A 14322-nucleotide genomic window follows, 5' to 3' on the forward strand; every position below is an offset into this window, starting at 1 on the left:
CTCGCGTGGAGGTACTACGTGTGAAGTTTGCGTCGAACCTAGGCACTGAGGTCAGGCTGTGCATACAGAAATACAGGATGTCGACTTTAGTGTACCGATTGGATTTCCAGCCTCTCAGCATGTCCGTTGCACAGTTGCACAGAAGAGAACTCCTGTAAATGACACAATCAACATTCCGTACAGACACGTGAGCCATGATCTAGCGGCCTTCCGAGATACACAGAGTTCTTGACGGTATGTCCGATAATATAGACAATCACATGTAGGATGGACTTAAAGATCCTGGCCAGTCGAGAACTGGAAAGACTGACAAGAGCGTCCTGAGCTCGAGCATGGGTATTCCGGCGTATAGCCACATGTTTGCACCGTGATTGTCCGAACTGAGGCCATATGCGAATAGTGCTCCCTATAAACGACGTTCCTTATTCCGATGACCTGTGCACGCATTGCATCGTTAGCCATGTACAACCACAAGGATCTGCCGCAATAAAATTTGCGCTGCGCCGGGCAGTGCGCGCAGCATCTTGTCAGCCCCGAGGAAGATGCAGTTCCGAGCCAACATGGCGCAGCCTGCAGCGAGCCACGCAGTGTTGATATATGCCACATGCTGTGATTGATCCACCTCCGCAAATGCAGACAATTCGACCGCCGTGACTCCTCGAGATGGCCGTCGTACCGTGCGTCCCTGTGCGTAAAGTTTCTAATCGCCTGTCGGACATGAGAAATAGCCACAAGAATAACAGCTGACCACTGGGAGAACACTGCCCTCGGTTCCGCGTTCAACCTCGGAGCACTGAAGTACTCGACGTACGCACTGCTTAGGTTTGTTATTCATGTAATCAGGTTTCATGGGCGTTCAGACATAGGAGGCACTCCACTCACTGACTAGAGCAGCAGTTACCCTCTGTACAACACGCCAAAAGGACACTAGAGTTAAAGTTCAGTTTGAATGATCTGTCATTGAGGCGCGGACCTACCGAAGGCAATGCGCTACGTCGCCTTTTATAGCATGGCGCTCGGGATGGTGATCGCGTGTTGGTTGAGGAACGATAGTCAGGTCTTGTCAGAGCACTGATCGGACCTCGGCGGAAGGCGTGCTGAGCGAACGCTATTCAGAAGTGCACAAACGTCTATTGACATGGTGGGGATGAGAGGCTTACGGAACTCGGTCGACCATAATGAGAGTCTCTTGTTCTACGGGGCTGTATCCGAGCCATCCGGTCTCATGTGGACGCGCAGCTGGGCGTTCGAGCTTCTGCTGCAGAGTACTGTCAGACGAGCCAACCACGGCGAATCTTGTGTTGACACCCTGGTAGATTGATAGGGATGATGTACGGTATGCCCGCGTGTGTGCTTGGGGCGTTGAGAGAGCAAGAGCAAAACGCTGGAATAGAACAGTGGGTATAACTGAGATACAACATACAGCAGAGAAGCGAAAATCCAGGCTTGGCTTCGCAAATAGTCAAGAAGCACACTCGTTTAGCCCTCGACTTGTTTCTCCAAATATTGTCGAATCATGGTCATGATTTCTTGCTGCACCTTCGGTGGTATTGTCGCTGTTAACCTGAAGCTGTTGACAGATCTCGGTTGATATCACGCTGGGAGCTACCTTCGGCTTGTGGCCGTAATTCGGTCATCATCGTCTCGGCCGATATACTGTCCGCATTACGGGCCATTTCTATAGATAGCTGATGAGTTGACGTCTCAATGCGGCTATGTTTGAGACTTACCTTTGCTCTTGTCCCGGAAGTCGTCTAGCCACCCAGATTCATTCAGCTTCTGGGTGAGGACCCACAGCAGTCTGCACCAGAACAATGTGATGACCGCTTATAACGCAAGCATAAGCACTATTTGCGTACCTATCATAGTCTCCGTGTCCGGTCATCCGACGGAGGAGCTGGGGGTAGAGGTCATTGCGGCCGTCGTTCCGGGGCATGGCCGGAGTCGAGTTGTGTGAACAAAGCGCCCGTGGGAATGGGTCGTACATACAGACCTGCCAAATTGGGAAACGACCTTTCTGCCACCCGCGAGCCTCTGCCCACCGTCCAGGTCCTCGCCGACACCGACGACGACGACCGCCATGCTCGCCAATTCTTGCAAAAACGCATGGCGGAGAGCCCAGCGCATGGTGCGCCTGCAGAGCACCGCTGTTGCTCCCGCGAAGTCACCTTCTCCGTGAGCAGTATGCGCTGCCTCGCTGTAACGCTGCTGACGACTCGCAGAAACTCAGCGGTGGTGTCCGCGGGTCAAGACCCAGCTGAGCGTGCATATGCTTCCTCTGTTGTGCACGGCCGCGCGCTCTTTGCGCCGCACTACCATCCCAAAACACACGGCGTGCCCGTCGCGCTCGTCCACTTCCGCTCCTACCATCTCGACCTCCTCAAGCTGTTCACCCACTTCAGCGCACACGCCGCCGCAGCGCTCGGCATCCCCATCTCGAAGACGGTCCCTCTGCCTACGAAACGCACACTCTGGACCGTCATGCGCGGCCCGTTCGCACACAAGAAGTCGCAGGAGAACTTCGAGCGCTGCACGCACAAACGGGTCATCAAGGCGTGGGACGCAGACATGGAGGTCATCGACCGCTGGGTGAAGTACATGGAGGAACACACCATGGCTGGTGTTGGTATTCGGGTCGTTCGGTGGCGCCGGGCGCCGGTGAGCATCGGTCGGAAGCGGTTCGACGCAGCCATGGGCCACATGCGCCTCGGAGGGCCGACGAGCCCGGAGAAAGTGAAGGAATTGGGAGAGAAGATTGTGCAGCAGGAGATGGCGGCGGCAGAAGGCAGGACAGAGCTAGAATCACCAGCAAAGTCCTCATAGACCGGATTGTTGTGAGTCGTAGGACATCTACCACGGTATCATGATCCCTGCTGTTGTCTTTCCTCGCACTATTCTATGCATGCTTGAGCTGTACACAATTCGCTGGTGCCATGAAGTAAGCCGTGCTCAATTGAGCCATCAAGAACTACAACTGCTCAGAATTTACAAAGGGCCTGTCATTCTCGGCGGCAAAGGCACCGCGCAGGACTTTCAGACTATCCTCATTGGAAACTCTGCTCGTCCGAGCACATGATGACTAGCTTTTCAAAGCAGAAGATTCGAATGCGTCGACGTAGCCACCAGTGGCCTTCCTGAGCGAAGCTATGTACTAGTAGTAGTACCAACCCTCGCCGGCGTAAGTACTCACTTGTGACGGGACTTAGATCAGTATTACAGTCATAAGTATGCCGTGTTACAATCGAAGATTTAGACAGTAACAGAGTAATCAATCAACTACTTACTATCCTACAAGCTGGGCGCCAATTGGGCGGCAACGGGCCATCTGCAAGAAGGTGGGCGCCTACAAGCTCTGACCTCAACCTCCTCGACGCCTCTCTCAGCATGACTTCGCACGACAACGATCCCTTCTACCTCAGGTAGGAAGACAAGTGCAAGGGCGTGTGCGCAATTTGCTCACGCCCGCCCTCTGACTTAGATACTAGTAAGTGTCCTTTAGACGGCCCACAGATGCTTTTCTGACGCGTCACCCAGCACCGGCCATTCTGGAAAACACGGACACGAGTTCCTCGAGTTCGAGTACTCGCATGGCCGTCTCCGTTACGCGAACAACTCCAACTACCGGAACGACAGTCTGATCCGCAAGGAAAGTGAGTATCGCGCCTCACTGACCCGCGTCTGTCGCAGGACACTCATGGTCTGTCAGTGTGGGTGGGACCGCTGGTGGTGAAGGAGCTGAAGCGCATCGTGGAGTCGAGTGAGATCACAAAGTGAGTGCGCTTGTGCCATACTGGGTATCGCTTGTCAACGCAGCCTCTTGCCGCCCATAGAGAAGACGATACGAATTGGCCGAAGAAAAACATCGTCGGCAAGCAGGAGCTTGAAATCCGGGTAGGCAACGACCACATCGCATTTGAGGTACGGTTTCCGCGTCGTGGAATACGCGTCACTGTACTCAAAGTATTCAATAGACTGCAAAGCTCGGATCTCTAGTAGACATTCAGGACAGTGAGGATCCGGAAGGGCTCCGTGTCTTCTACTACCTCGTCCAGGATCTCAAGGTAGGGTGTTCCATGCGTGCTTGTGTAGGATGTCGTTGACGTGTCCGATGTCCTCTAGTGCCTCATCTTCTCGCTCATTTCCCTGCACTTCAAGATCAAGCCGATTTAGCTGTTGTGTCTCCATTGGTCTGCTGTCTGTAGTAGTATGTGCTAAAATTCTGCTCTGCCGCTCGTATGTTATGGTTCTTGCAGCGTATACATAGGCCGTTCCATCCCATGATGCTCAATGTTTTGAGATACAAATCGCCGTCGCAATGAAGCGGCGACGTGAAGTCCGGCCGGCCATGTTAACAGCCGCGGAGGCAGAGGTCGGCACCTAGGACGGCAACCCCTCATAAGGGTTATGGTTCACCTTGTGCATGAGCTCATGGTACGACGCTCCGTGTAGTCTCATGCACCTGTCCCTCACTGCCTCGTAAGCTTCATGATTCATCGACTTCTTTCATATCCAGGCACTTCGTGCATGAGCGCGGTATGCTTGCCGCTGCAATATTCTTGTCTTGACCTTGCAGTGGGACGTGGTTGAACGTTGAAGTTTGGTTGAAATCGTCGCCTATCGTCGAGCTTCCTTGCGTCCGCATGCTGATTGATTCGTGCCAGGTTCGTGCTAAGTAGACCGATGCAGTTTACCGTATACGCATTGTGTTGTGCTTTCGGTCTCGCTGTACTGCAATCCGCCCGCAAGTTGCACAGGATGAGGACTGTTGATCTATGCTAATACCACTCAAAGTACACTCGCTTCTGTCACTTCGTTTCAATATGCCTTGGTCATCCACAGCTTATACATCGTCAGACGCGCTTGACGCGGATTCGTCCTTCACATGTAACCATGGACCGCCAGCGGCTTGTAGGGCTCCTCGAGGTATTTGATCTCATCCGCGGTCAACTCGACGTTCACCGCAGCTGCACACAATCGCCATCAGCTCCCGCGTCGGAAAGCTCGAGAGACCCCATTCACCGATGATGTCTTCGAGATTCTTCAAGCTCGTCGTGCCGACGATCGGCGCGGTGACGCCTTCGACGGAAATGGCGTATCAGTGCTCCTCCTTGGGACACCCGCCGACAGCTCGAGATACCGCCCACTCACCATCCTTCGCCAGGCTCCACGCGGTTGCGACCTGCGCCATGCTCGCGCCCTTCTTCTTCGAGATTTCCTCGACCCTATACGCGGATAATCGTCAGCAAGGTCACGAAACACTCCGCCTCTGCGAACGTGCCCTACCGGTTGACGATGTCAGACGTCCCCGCCCACTTCTTGTACGGTTCCGCATAACTATCGGAGCAACGCGAGTTAGCTGCGGCCATCGAGCCAGAGAGGCGGGAGGCACTCACGCGTCGGTCTCCCCACGCTTCGTCTGTGCGGAGAGCGGGCGGGCGAGGATGCCGCGGCCGAGGGGCGACCAGGGGATCGCGCCCACTCCGAACATCTGCGCGCAACGCGTGAGCATGACGGACGGGTGATGGAGAGTGCCAGGTGAGACCAGGTGAGAGATGGTACCTTGAGGGTTGGGAACATCTCGCGCTCCTCCTCGCGGTAGATCAGGCTGTGCTGGTTCTGCATTGAGACGAACGGGGTGAGCTTGTTCTGGATCGCGTAGTCTGCGGGTGCATGGAGCGCCGTGTGAGCAATCTTGTACTTCACAATGAGGGGCACATACTCTGCATGGCGTGGACTACAGATGCATCTCGTCAGTATGAGTTTGTATGCTCTCCAGGACGGCGGCCAGCTGCTAGTGGCTCAGCAGGAGGCGACCGAGATGCTATGGCCAGCTCCTCGATCTTGTTCGGCACCGCATATAACGCAATGGTAGATGTGGACGGAGAAGACGGGTAGGGCGAAGGTCCGTCAGGCGCAGGCCCTTCGACTGTCCCAAAGACGTTGGTGGCTATTGACGGTGTCTGAGCAGGATCCTCTGATACCATAATTTTCTGAGCGCCAATAGCTTCACTGGCGATACCGAGAGCATCTGAGGACAAGGTCGGGTTGAGTGGAACCACGCCGGTGATGACGGTCGGGCTTTGATAGTCTTGCGGGACTGCGACGACCCCCTGTTCCTGGTCAGTCTTGGTCCCTGGAAACTCGACGACTGTCGTATCAGCCGGAACAACCGAGCTCTCCGGATAAGCGACAGCGTCAAGAACGGAAAGCCTCTTGTCTTCATCTCGAGTAGGCTGGGGAGTAGCAGAGGCAGTAGGACCCACAGAAACAGAGGTAGAGGGCTGAACATCGGTGTCGGTAGGCTTGACGGTCGGTTGCAGAGTCTCGACGGAAGGAAGCGCAGCCGCAGCAGACGTCGGGGTAATAGAGACACAGTCGACAGGAGTAGAAACCAGGTTTGCGGTTTGAGACTTGACGTTCTCCGCGGCAGCAACCTCAAACGCAATGTCCTTTCCGCCGTCGTTCGCATGAATGTTCGTAACATCTGTGAGCGGCGCCCAGCTTGTGCGCTTGACCTTTGATACGACTGTTGGGTCGACCAAGAGACCGTCCCGAGAGGCCTTGGAGACACGGCCATGTCCTCGTCGAGCAAGGGCGACCTCGTCGCGGGCACCGCCGTCGAGAGCACTGCGCCTAGGAGCAGGTGCAGAGTTCGTTCTAGTAGTTGGGAGAACGCGCGCGCTGGCATGATACGGGGCCGAGGGTGTAGAACCAACTTTAACATCGGGTATGTTCTTAGATGTGAGCATTGGGAGACCCATGGGTTCATGCGCAGCAGCGCGCCTGGCCTCAACGTCCAATGGTGGCTGACCTGGCTGAACGACGGGTTCGGGCTCCGATATCAGACCAAAGTCAGGCAGCTTTGGGGCACTTGAGTCGTCTTTAAATGCTGTTCGGTCAGCCGCACGCTCTGTATGCTCGGTGGTCGTGACTGCAGCATCCGCATCGATATGCATGAATTCTTCGTCCTTGATATCGACGACGGTGAGGCAGCGGGAGTCGGGTTTGGCCTTGCCGCGGCAGACGATGGCGTTCACGAAGGCCTTGAGAGACTTCCGGAAGCGCTTCTTCGCCTTTCTGGACTGTGGGCCCATCGGGGGCCGCGGGAGATGGGGAAGCGAGTTGATCGAGTCGAGACTGGCGCTGCAAACGGCGTAACACATGCTCCGCCGACTCGCCCAGCTTCCCGCGCCTCCTCGAGTAGTCAACGCCCTGTACCTACCTATGACTTGCTGAGTACGAGGGATGTGATGACGCGCGAGGGACTGGTACGAGTGGAGGGAAGGACAGAAAGAGGCAGAGAAAAGGGGCCAGCGACGGCAGGATATATGCAACGTAATGCCAGCCGCCACGATGAGGCTGACGCATTGCGATCCGCCTCGCGGGCTCGACGGACTGCGAGTGACGATGTTAGCGTTGATAACATCTAGTTTCTGCATTATTCATACCAGTGATCATGAAACATGTGCCATACGTTGTCTGGCTGCAGACGCAAGCGAGCTAAGTACCTGCATATTGAGACAACTCTGCTATGCGCATCTATGGGCAATGCGCGTTAGTCTCGGCTTCGCCACAAGTACATCGACTCACCACAATATGCCACGCATACTGATCATCATCGTGAACCGCAATGCTGATGTGGAACATTAGTTCACATCTCCTGGCAGCCGCTGGGTCGACCGCCACCGCCCTGGTCCGTCCCAGCGACCTCCCGCCCGCCTCCAACCTTCCTCGCGCAACATTACCGCCCAGCAGCGGTACGCCCGATTCTCCCTCATTGAGAGAGTCGTGCGAGTGCCCTTCAGGCCAAACGCGAGCCCCGCGAACGTCGCCGCCGCCACCGCCGTCTGTCCGCAGTGGAAACGACCATGCAGGATCATACATATCTCTCAGTTTTGAAATGGCAGTCATTTCGGTTCAGAGTTGAGAAACTACTGGGTGGAAAGCAATACGTTGAGTGTATACGCCAAGCTGGGCAGTAATCAATCCTGTAAGTAGCGCGGTTGCATTATGTGACTATAGATTGTGACTCACGTCATGTGCAACGTGACGTTCGCCACCAGCGCGTCGCGACAAACGCGGAACGCGTTTTCGACCGCGACACCACACCCAGCGTCTTGTCTGCTACTCTACAGTGTCCCAGCATCCATCAATATGCCCAGAGACTCCTTGGACTCACAGCTTGGTACGGACTATGACCCAGACCAAGATCCTGAGGAAAAGCGCACCCTTCGGCGTCAGTACCGCAGCCTCTACAAATCCACCACAGAAGGTGCGTGCGCCCTTGGTCGAGCGACATCTAAGGCATATAAACAGCGGGATATGGACAGATGCACAGGGGCATGCGCAGGACCTTACCGCGGAGCAGTTGGTGGAGAAGGTCAAGCAGTCTGACTCTTTGTTCCATCGTGGTAAGTTGTGTCTTCATTGTAACAAGACTCCATCTCACTTCCCATCGTGCAGTGAAGGGAACAGCGGAGGCAACACTTGACTCCACCTTCCTGCTCGCTGCGACCCAGATGGGCGCGGCGAAAGCCCGCGCCATGAAGGCGGGTGCCGGCGCATTCGACGTCGATGATTTTGTCTCTCGTCTCATCACCTACATGGGACGCAACCAAGGTGTAGCTGTGCCTGAGGACATCGACTCGGATGAGGAGCAAGACTACTCGGGAGAGCTGCTGGATTTTGCCCGTATCGGCCGTCGGGCGTTGGCGAAGAGCCACCGGGTGCCTGTGATGGACTTCATGTGTGTTGTGTTCTCCACGTATGAGCAGGCCGGGAGGGTTGACGGTCAATCCTCAGGCTCGGTCCTCTCTCGATAGAGCAAAAGAAACGAGCTGTTATCAAGCGCGCAACATTGCAAAAGGATGAGCGAGAAAAGAAGAAGCCACAGGAGATCACGGAGAGCGACATCACGCGTTCCGAGAACGAGACTACAAAGAATGTTGCCACTGTACGTCATCCTACTCCGCCTTGATTGAGGAATGTTCCGTACTAAGGGTCCGACGCTACAGTTGGAACGCATCTTGCAACAGCAGGACAACAAAGTGAACCTGTTCCGTGTCATCGTCAACCCTGACGACTTCGGACAGTCCGTCGAGAACCTGTTCTATCTATCGTTCCTCATCCGCGACGGAAAGTGCGCGCTCGAGTTCGAAGACGGCGAACCATTCATCTGTGCGTCGTTTGACGTGCACAATTAGGAACAATTTCCCTGATACATCCGCTGATGCACCCTGTACATTTCCCTGCTCTTCACAGATGTCACAGAGCAGCCGTCAGAGGAGGACTACGCCGCGGGTCTCCGGAAGCAGCAGATGGTTATGGAATTCGACATGGCCACTTGGAGGGTGCGTGCCAGACCTCATGCATCAGCATCCGCATCCTCCTTCCCTTCCATGTCTGACGCCGCTTTATGACAGAGGGCCATCGAAGTTTTCGACATCAAGGATGCATTGATCCCTCAGCGGCCCAAGTCGACGATGAGAATCGGCGGAAAGTGGTATGGATAACTGGGTTCCCGGGGACCTCGTACTATTCCTCTTGGCCTCAGGGCGCAGTGACTGACCGTTACATGTGTAACGTTCGATACCTTGCACCCTGGCCTTGCTTATCGTGTTGCTCGTTGCTTTATACCACCCCTGTTCATGCTTACTGTATGTCGTGTTGTACACTGTAGTTGGTACTGTAGAGCTCGACTGTGTACTGAACCTTCTCGCTATGCTCCCAAATTACGAACGTGACGTGGCTGGCCGATAACCTGGCTGAGGGGCACTTCGGAAACCTCCCGGACGTGCGGCGGTGCAGGATGAGCTGCAACATCGAAAGCATTCAAGATTACACTGTCTACTATGTTCTACGTCACACACACGGATGACAAGCTGCCTGTCATCACTTCAGCTTCTCAAACATCGCAATGGATAGTTCCAAGTTGTCGACCTCGGTCTCAAGCAATTTCCGCTGTACATCCACAAGCATGAGCGGCACTGAAGAGCCCTGACGCGCGGGTATCACTAACCTTCTCTTCGTTGGCCGCACGCACATCCGCGGGGACGGACTGCTCATAATCAGCGGGCGACTCCATCTTCCGTGCCTTGTTGAGGTTGATCCGTGCCAAGTCCAGCTTCTTCTGAGACTTGAAGATCTCACTGTCCAGGTCGACCTGGCCCTAAAGCGCGGGTGCACAAGATAGTCAGCGGAGTCCTTCGACAATCAATCACGCATGGAAGCACGATAGGAAGGGGAAGTGAGGTTGGACCGGACACTTACCCGCACAAGGATGTACACGACAATCGTGGAGGAGATAACATCGGAGCCGCAGCCAGCGGGGATCTCCTCAAGTGTCCGCACAACCTTCGCAGATTTGAAGTTCTTCGTGAGCGCCAGGATGGTCGGGAGCTGGCCCTCCACGAGCATAGCGTCCTTGTCTGATTCGATACGTACGAATACTGCGGGCAGTGTGGTCAGGACTAAGCCTTGTCGAGCGAGAGGCCGAGATAACTGAGCACATACGCTGGATATCCTTCTGCAGGTTATATCGTGCGGCGAGGGAACGGCCGGTCTTGGCCACTTCGTACACCAGCCCGAACTCCTTGGCGGCCTCAGGGAAAGTGAAGGCCTTGTCCTGATAAATGATACATTCGCAATCAGTGCGTCCATGTACAGTGTAATGGGAGGACGTACATATGTGGGGAACGAGGATACCATGATCGATGGGGTAGGGTCATTTGGTCTGCGCGGGAGGCGCTGCCACAACTCTTCCGTGACGAATGGCATGAAAGGATGGAGCATGCGCAAGCCGTAGTCCAAACATGTGTACAGCGTCTGTTGCGACGACTTCCGGGTTAAGGGCGAGGCAGACTCGTCCGTCATAGCCTTCATCGCTTCCTATATTGGTGCCTTTGTCAGCGCTGCATCAAGCAATATGAAGATTGCCTACGCACAATGTAGACGTCGCACAGCTCATACAGCCAGAAGTTGTGCACAGCAATAGTTGCTTCAAAGAAGTCGCGGCGCTCTAGTTCACGGTTGAGCTTGTCCACGGCGAGGTTGAGCTTGTCAAAGATCCACAGTTCTACGAGGCTCTCGTTCCCTGTCGGACGCGCAACTGGCTCTGGCACGAACTCCTCGTCCAACTTCAGCATGGCGAACTTGGTCGCGTTGAAGATCTTGTTGCAGAACTTGCGGTAGCCCTCGACACGCATGATACTCAAGTTGATGTCGCGACCTGCACAGAAGCTCAACACACATGCAGCGACCAGAATAACGACGGTGCTCACCTCCAGACGAGTAGGCGCAGAGCGCGAAGCGGAGAGCGTCCGTGCCACATTGCGGGATACCCTTCGGGAAGTCCTTCTTCTGGCCCGTCTTCGCCTTCGCGATCTCCTTCTCGTCGAGGTTGCCTTCGTACAGCTTCAGGTGCAGGTCATCGAGAGCGATACCCTCAATAACGTCGATCGGGTCGATGACGTTGCCGAGCGACTTGCTCATCTTCCGGCCGTGCGCATCCCGGATCATCGCATGACAGAAGACCTCCTTGAAGGGCATCTGACCGGTGTGGTGGATGCCGAGCATGACCATGCGTGCCACCCAGAAGAAGAGAATGTCCCAGCCGGTCTCGAGTACATTGTTCGGGTAGTACATCTTGAAGTCTGAAGTCTGCTCTGGCCAGCCCATAATGGAGAACGGCCACAGACCAGAGGAGAACCAGGTATCGAGAACGTCCTCATCTTGCTCCAGGGTAAACTTGTTATTACCAGCGAGCTTCTGAGCGCGCTCGGTGGCCTCTTCCACCGACCGGCCTACAACCCAGGACTTGCCGTCGCTTGTCTATGATTCGGTCATTACTGGAATCTCTTCGTCTGAAAAAAAGACTGACATCCTGCTCTAGGCCTTCTATCCGCACGAAGTACGCCGGACACCGGTGGCCCCACCACAACTGACGAGAGATACACCAGTCCTGGATACCTTCCAGCCATCGGTACCACTGAGTCTCCGACGACTTGGGCTGAATCACCATCTCGCCCGCACGCGTGCGCTACGAATGAAATCAGTATGAAACCCGTGTTGCTACCGTGCTTCCACGCTACGCACCTGAATTGCCTCCTCGGCAAGCGGCTTGCAGTTCACCCACCATTGTGGCTTGAGCAGGGGCTCGATGACGTCGCCGGACTTGCTGCATACGGGGATCTGCATCGGGTTGTCCTTGGCCTCGACGAAGAGGCCCGCGTCCTGCAACTCCTTGACGACGGCCACACGGGCGTGGAACCGCTTCATGCCCTGGAAGGGTCTGAGTATTCTCTCCGCGGCTCTCCGATTGATGTGGAACCAACCTTGAACTTCTCGCCCGCGTTGGCGTTGAACGTCCCGTCGTCGTTGAGGATGTTGATGAACTCCAAGTTGTGTCGGACACCGACCTCGTAGTCGTTGAAGTCGTGCGCGGGCGTGATCTTCACGGCACCGGTACCGAACTCCATGTCGACGGCGATCTCGTCCGTAACGATAGGTATCCGCCTCTTATTGAAGGGGTGGACGGCATATTTGCCGTGAAGGTGCTGTCCGGTTGTTGAGAACAGACAATGATACGCTGGCGACGGTTACCTACCTTGTATCGAGGGTCATTCGGGTGGACAGCAATAGCAGTATCACCCAGCATGGTTTCGGGACGCGTCGTAGCCACGATGATTCTCTCGTCTATTCGCCGTCAGTGACGCTGCTAGGCGCCCAGTGAGACAATCACACGCACCGGAACCTTCAATGGGGTATGCGAAAGAGGTGATCACTCCGAACTCGAACTTCTCCTTTGCATCATACCCAGGGACGTTGAGTAATGTCCTCCCGGTAAGCTCTTTTTGGTCGACCTATTCAGATAGATCAATGAGCCACTGAGGTATTCGTTACTAATCGTAGAGCACACCTCGAGGTTGGAGAGAGTCGTGTTCAAACGTACGCACCAGTTGACAAGTCGATTTGCGCGGTAGAGGAGGCCAGCGTCATGGAGGCTGCAGAAGTTCTCTATGACTGCTTTGTACCGTGGCTGGAACAGAATTCAGTGTCTAGTCTACGGCATGGCAGGCAATTCACCAACCTCGTCCATGGTGAATGCCACACGGTCCCATTCGAGACTGCCCCCCAGGCGTCTTAACTGGCTCGTGATACGAGCCTGGTACCTGGGGGAACATGCATGAGTTGGAAGTGTACGGACATTTCAGCTTGAAGCTTGAATACTCACTCTTCCTTCCAGTCCATAACAGTGTCGAGGAACTTTTCACGCCCCAAGTCATGCCTTGTTTTGCCCGACGTTTTGTACAATCTCTTTTCCACCACAGATTGCGTTGAAATGCCAGCATGGTCATATCCAGGGACATACAGGACCGTCTTTCCGAGCATACGTTGCCTAGATGACATTGAGCATGACATTTTACGTACTCTATAATAAAGTGGAATCACGGCATAGCTACGCGGACTGGGCTCGCACAAGGGGCTCATACCAGAGACCACTTAAGGTGGCAATGCAGTCGATTCAGTGGGTACGGGGACCCCAGGCGACTACTCAGCGCATTATCCACGTCACTGCCCGCATTCACCCGGAGCAGTGTCGCAGATTGGGTGAACACGAGCTATGACGAATGTGGGGAGTTCATGCACTCTCGCCCTCGCATATCTGATATGCCGAGCGCACCGTTGTTATGACTCACCATCGAATGAGTGTGTCCTGAATAGCCACGGTCAAGGCGTGTCCGATGTGTAAGCTACCCGTGACGTTGGGAGGGGGGAGAGGAATGACAAATGAGCCTTCTGGCTTGACCTTGCCAGCTGGTGTGAGCTGGGGCTTGAAATACCCTTGCGCCTCCCACCAGTCGTACCAAGCTGCCTCGACAGCGATCGGGTTGTAGCCGCTACCCATGGGCTGCGAGACATCTGTATGCAGGTCAAGGCAGGTACAGCTGGGCAGGAGAGCGACACGCACCCTTCTTGTCTCCCTTGGGCGTGGTATTAACGAAAGGTGCCTCCTCATCCTTGTTCTTCTCCTTCGCTGGCTTAGCCTTCTTCTCACCCGAACTCGATGTAGCTCTCGCCATGGCGACCTTTGCAGCTAGTTTGGCCTCCTTCTCCAGCCGCTTGGCCTTCTTTCTCTCTGAGAATTCCCGAATAAGATCATGAGTTATATTTCATGAGATGCGAACCAACATACCGACGTTCTTCGTGATCGACGCCAGGTCTGGCGCTGTAGCCGCATCTGCGGAGGCCGGATCCGACATGTTTGGGAGGCGGGGGACGTTGGAATGCCGTCTGAGAGATGGAGGTGGGCTCGGCCTCAGC

General features: G+C 55.1%; 7 protein-coding genes across 7 annotated transcripts; 3 read left to right on the forward strand and 4 right to left on the reverse strand.

The window, feature by feature from the left end:
* Positions 1–68: 68 nt before the first annotated feature.
* Positions 69–717, reverse strand: C8Q71DRAFT_421290 (uncharacterized protein). Its single transcript, XM_047918450.1, has one exon. It carries the CDS (start codon positions 604–606, stop codon positions 274–276), a length of 333 nt encoding a protein of 110 aa, XP_047782203.1. The 5' UTR covers positions 607–717; the 3' UTR covers positions 69–273.
* Positions 718–1368: 651 nt separating this feature from the next.
* On the reverse strand, positions 1369–2016 carry C8Q71DRAFT_740970 (transcription factor e(y)2-domain-containing protein). The gene is made up of 4 exons (XM_047922793.1): positions 1860–2016; positions 1731–1801; positions 1610–1678; positions 1369–1556 (listed from the first exon to the last, which is right to left on the reverse strand). The coding sequence occupies exons 1-4, from the start codon at positions 1985–1987 to the stop codon at positions 1480–1482; spliced, it is 345 nt and encodes a 114-aa protein (XP_047782204.1). The 5' UTR covers positions 1988–2016; the 3' UTR covers positions 1369–1479.
* Positions 2017–2921, forward strand: C8Q71DRAFT_740973 (ribosomal protein S10). Its single transcript, XM_047922794.1, has 2 exons — positions 2017–2175; positions 2223–2921. The coding sequence occupies exons 1-2, from the start codon at positions 2081–2083 to the stop codon at positions 2821–2823; spliced, it is 696 nt and encodes a 231-aa protein (XP_047782205.1). The 5' UTR covers positions 2017–2080; the 3' UTR covers positions 2824–2921.
* Positions 2922–3347: 426 nt separating this feature from the next.
* Positions 3348–4281, forward strand: C8Q71DRAFT_740978 (mago nashi). The gene is made up of 7 exons (XM_047922795.1): positions 3348–3419; positions 3479–3484; positions 3535–3650; positions 3707–3770; positions 3831–3918; positions 3972–4061; positions 4120–4281. Exons 1-7 carry the CDS (start codon positions 3385–3387, stop codon positions 4168–4170), a joined length of 450 nt encoding a protein of 149 aa, XP_047782206.1. The 5' UTR covers positions 3348–3384; the 3' UTR covers positions 4171–4281.
* A 597-nt stretch (positions 4282–4878) lies between these two features.
* On the reverse strand, positions 4879–5676 carry C8Q71DRAFT_702156 (Aldo/keto reductase; the record flags this gene model as incomplete). The annotated part of the gene is made up of 6 exons (XM_047920229.1): positions 4879–4964; positions 5020–5076; positions 5149–5222; positions 5284–5334; positions 5394–5488; positions 5560–5676. Coding segments are annotated over 6 exons (480 nt in total), but the record flags the coding sequence as incomplete, so codon positions are not given.
* Positions 5677–8087: 2411 nt separating this feature from the next.
* Positions 8088–9582, forward strand: C8Q71DRAFT_421451 (Nse4 C-terminal-domain-containing protein). Its single transcript, XM_047918451.1, has 7 exons — positions 8088–8272; positions 8331–8411; positions 8464–8746; positions 8803–8953; positions 9015–9177; positions 9262–9350; positions 9423–9582. Exons 1-7 carry the CDS (start codon positions 8155–8157, stop codon positions 9510–9512), a joined length of 975 nt encoding a protein of 324 aa, XP_047782208.1. The 5' UTR covers positions 8088–8154; the 3' UTR covers positions 9513–9582.
* Positions 9583–9891: 309 nt separating this feature from the next.
* Positions 9892–14261, reverse strand: C8Q71DRAFT_794833 (tRNA synthetases class I-domain-containing protein; the record flags this gene model as incomplete). Its single annotated transcript, XM_047925568.1, has 18 exons — positions 9892–9960; positions 10019–10168; positions 10270–10448; positions 10513–10624; positions 10684–10887; positions 10944–11227; positions 11280–11829; positions 11879–12037; positions 12094–12279; positions 12333–12554; positions 12605–12693; positions 12746–12860; positions 12917–13036; positions 13088–13169; positions 13232–13396; positions 13698–13920; positions 13970–14137; positions 14195–14261. The coding sequence occupies 18 exons, from the start codon at positions 14259–14261 to the stop codon at positions 9892–9894; spliced, it is 3144 nt and encodes a 1047-aa protein (XP_047782209.1).
* Positions 14262–14322: the final 61 nt, after the last annotated feature.

Source organism: Rhodofomes roseus, assembly GCF_022264815.1.
Source record: "Rhodofomes roseus strain CIRM-BRFM 1785 chromosome Unknown C8Q71scaffold_4, whole genome shotgun sequence".
Taxonomy (NCBI): Eukaryota; Fungi; Basidiomycota; class Agaricomycetes; order Polyporales; family Fomitopsidaceae; genus Rhodofomes; species Rhodofomes roseus.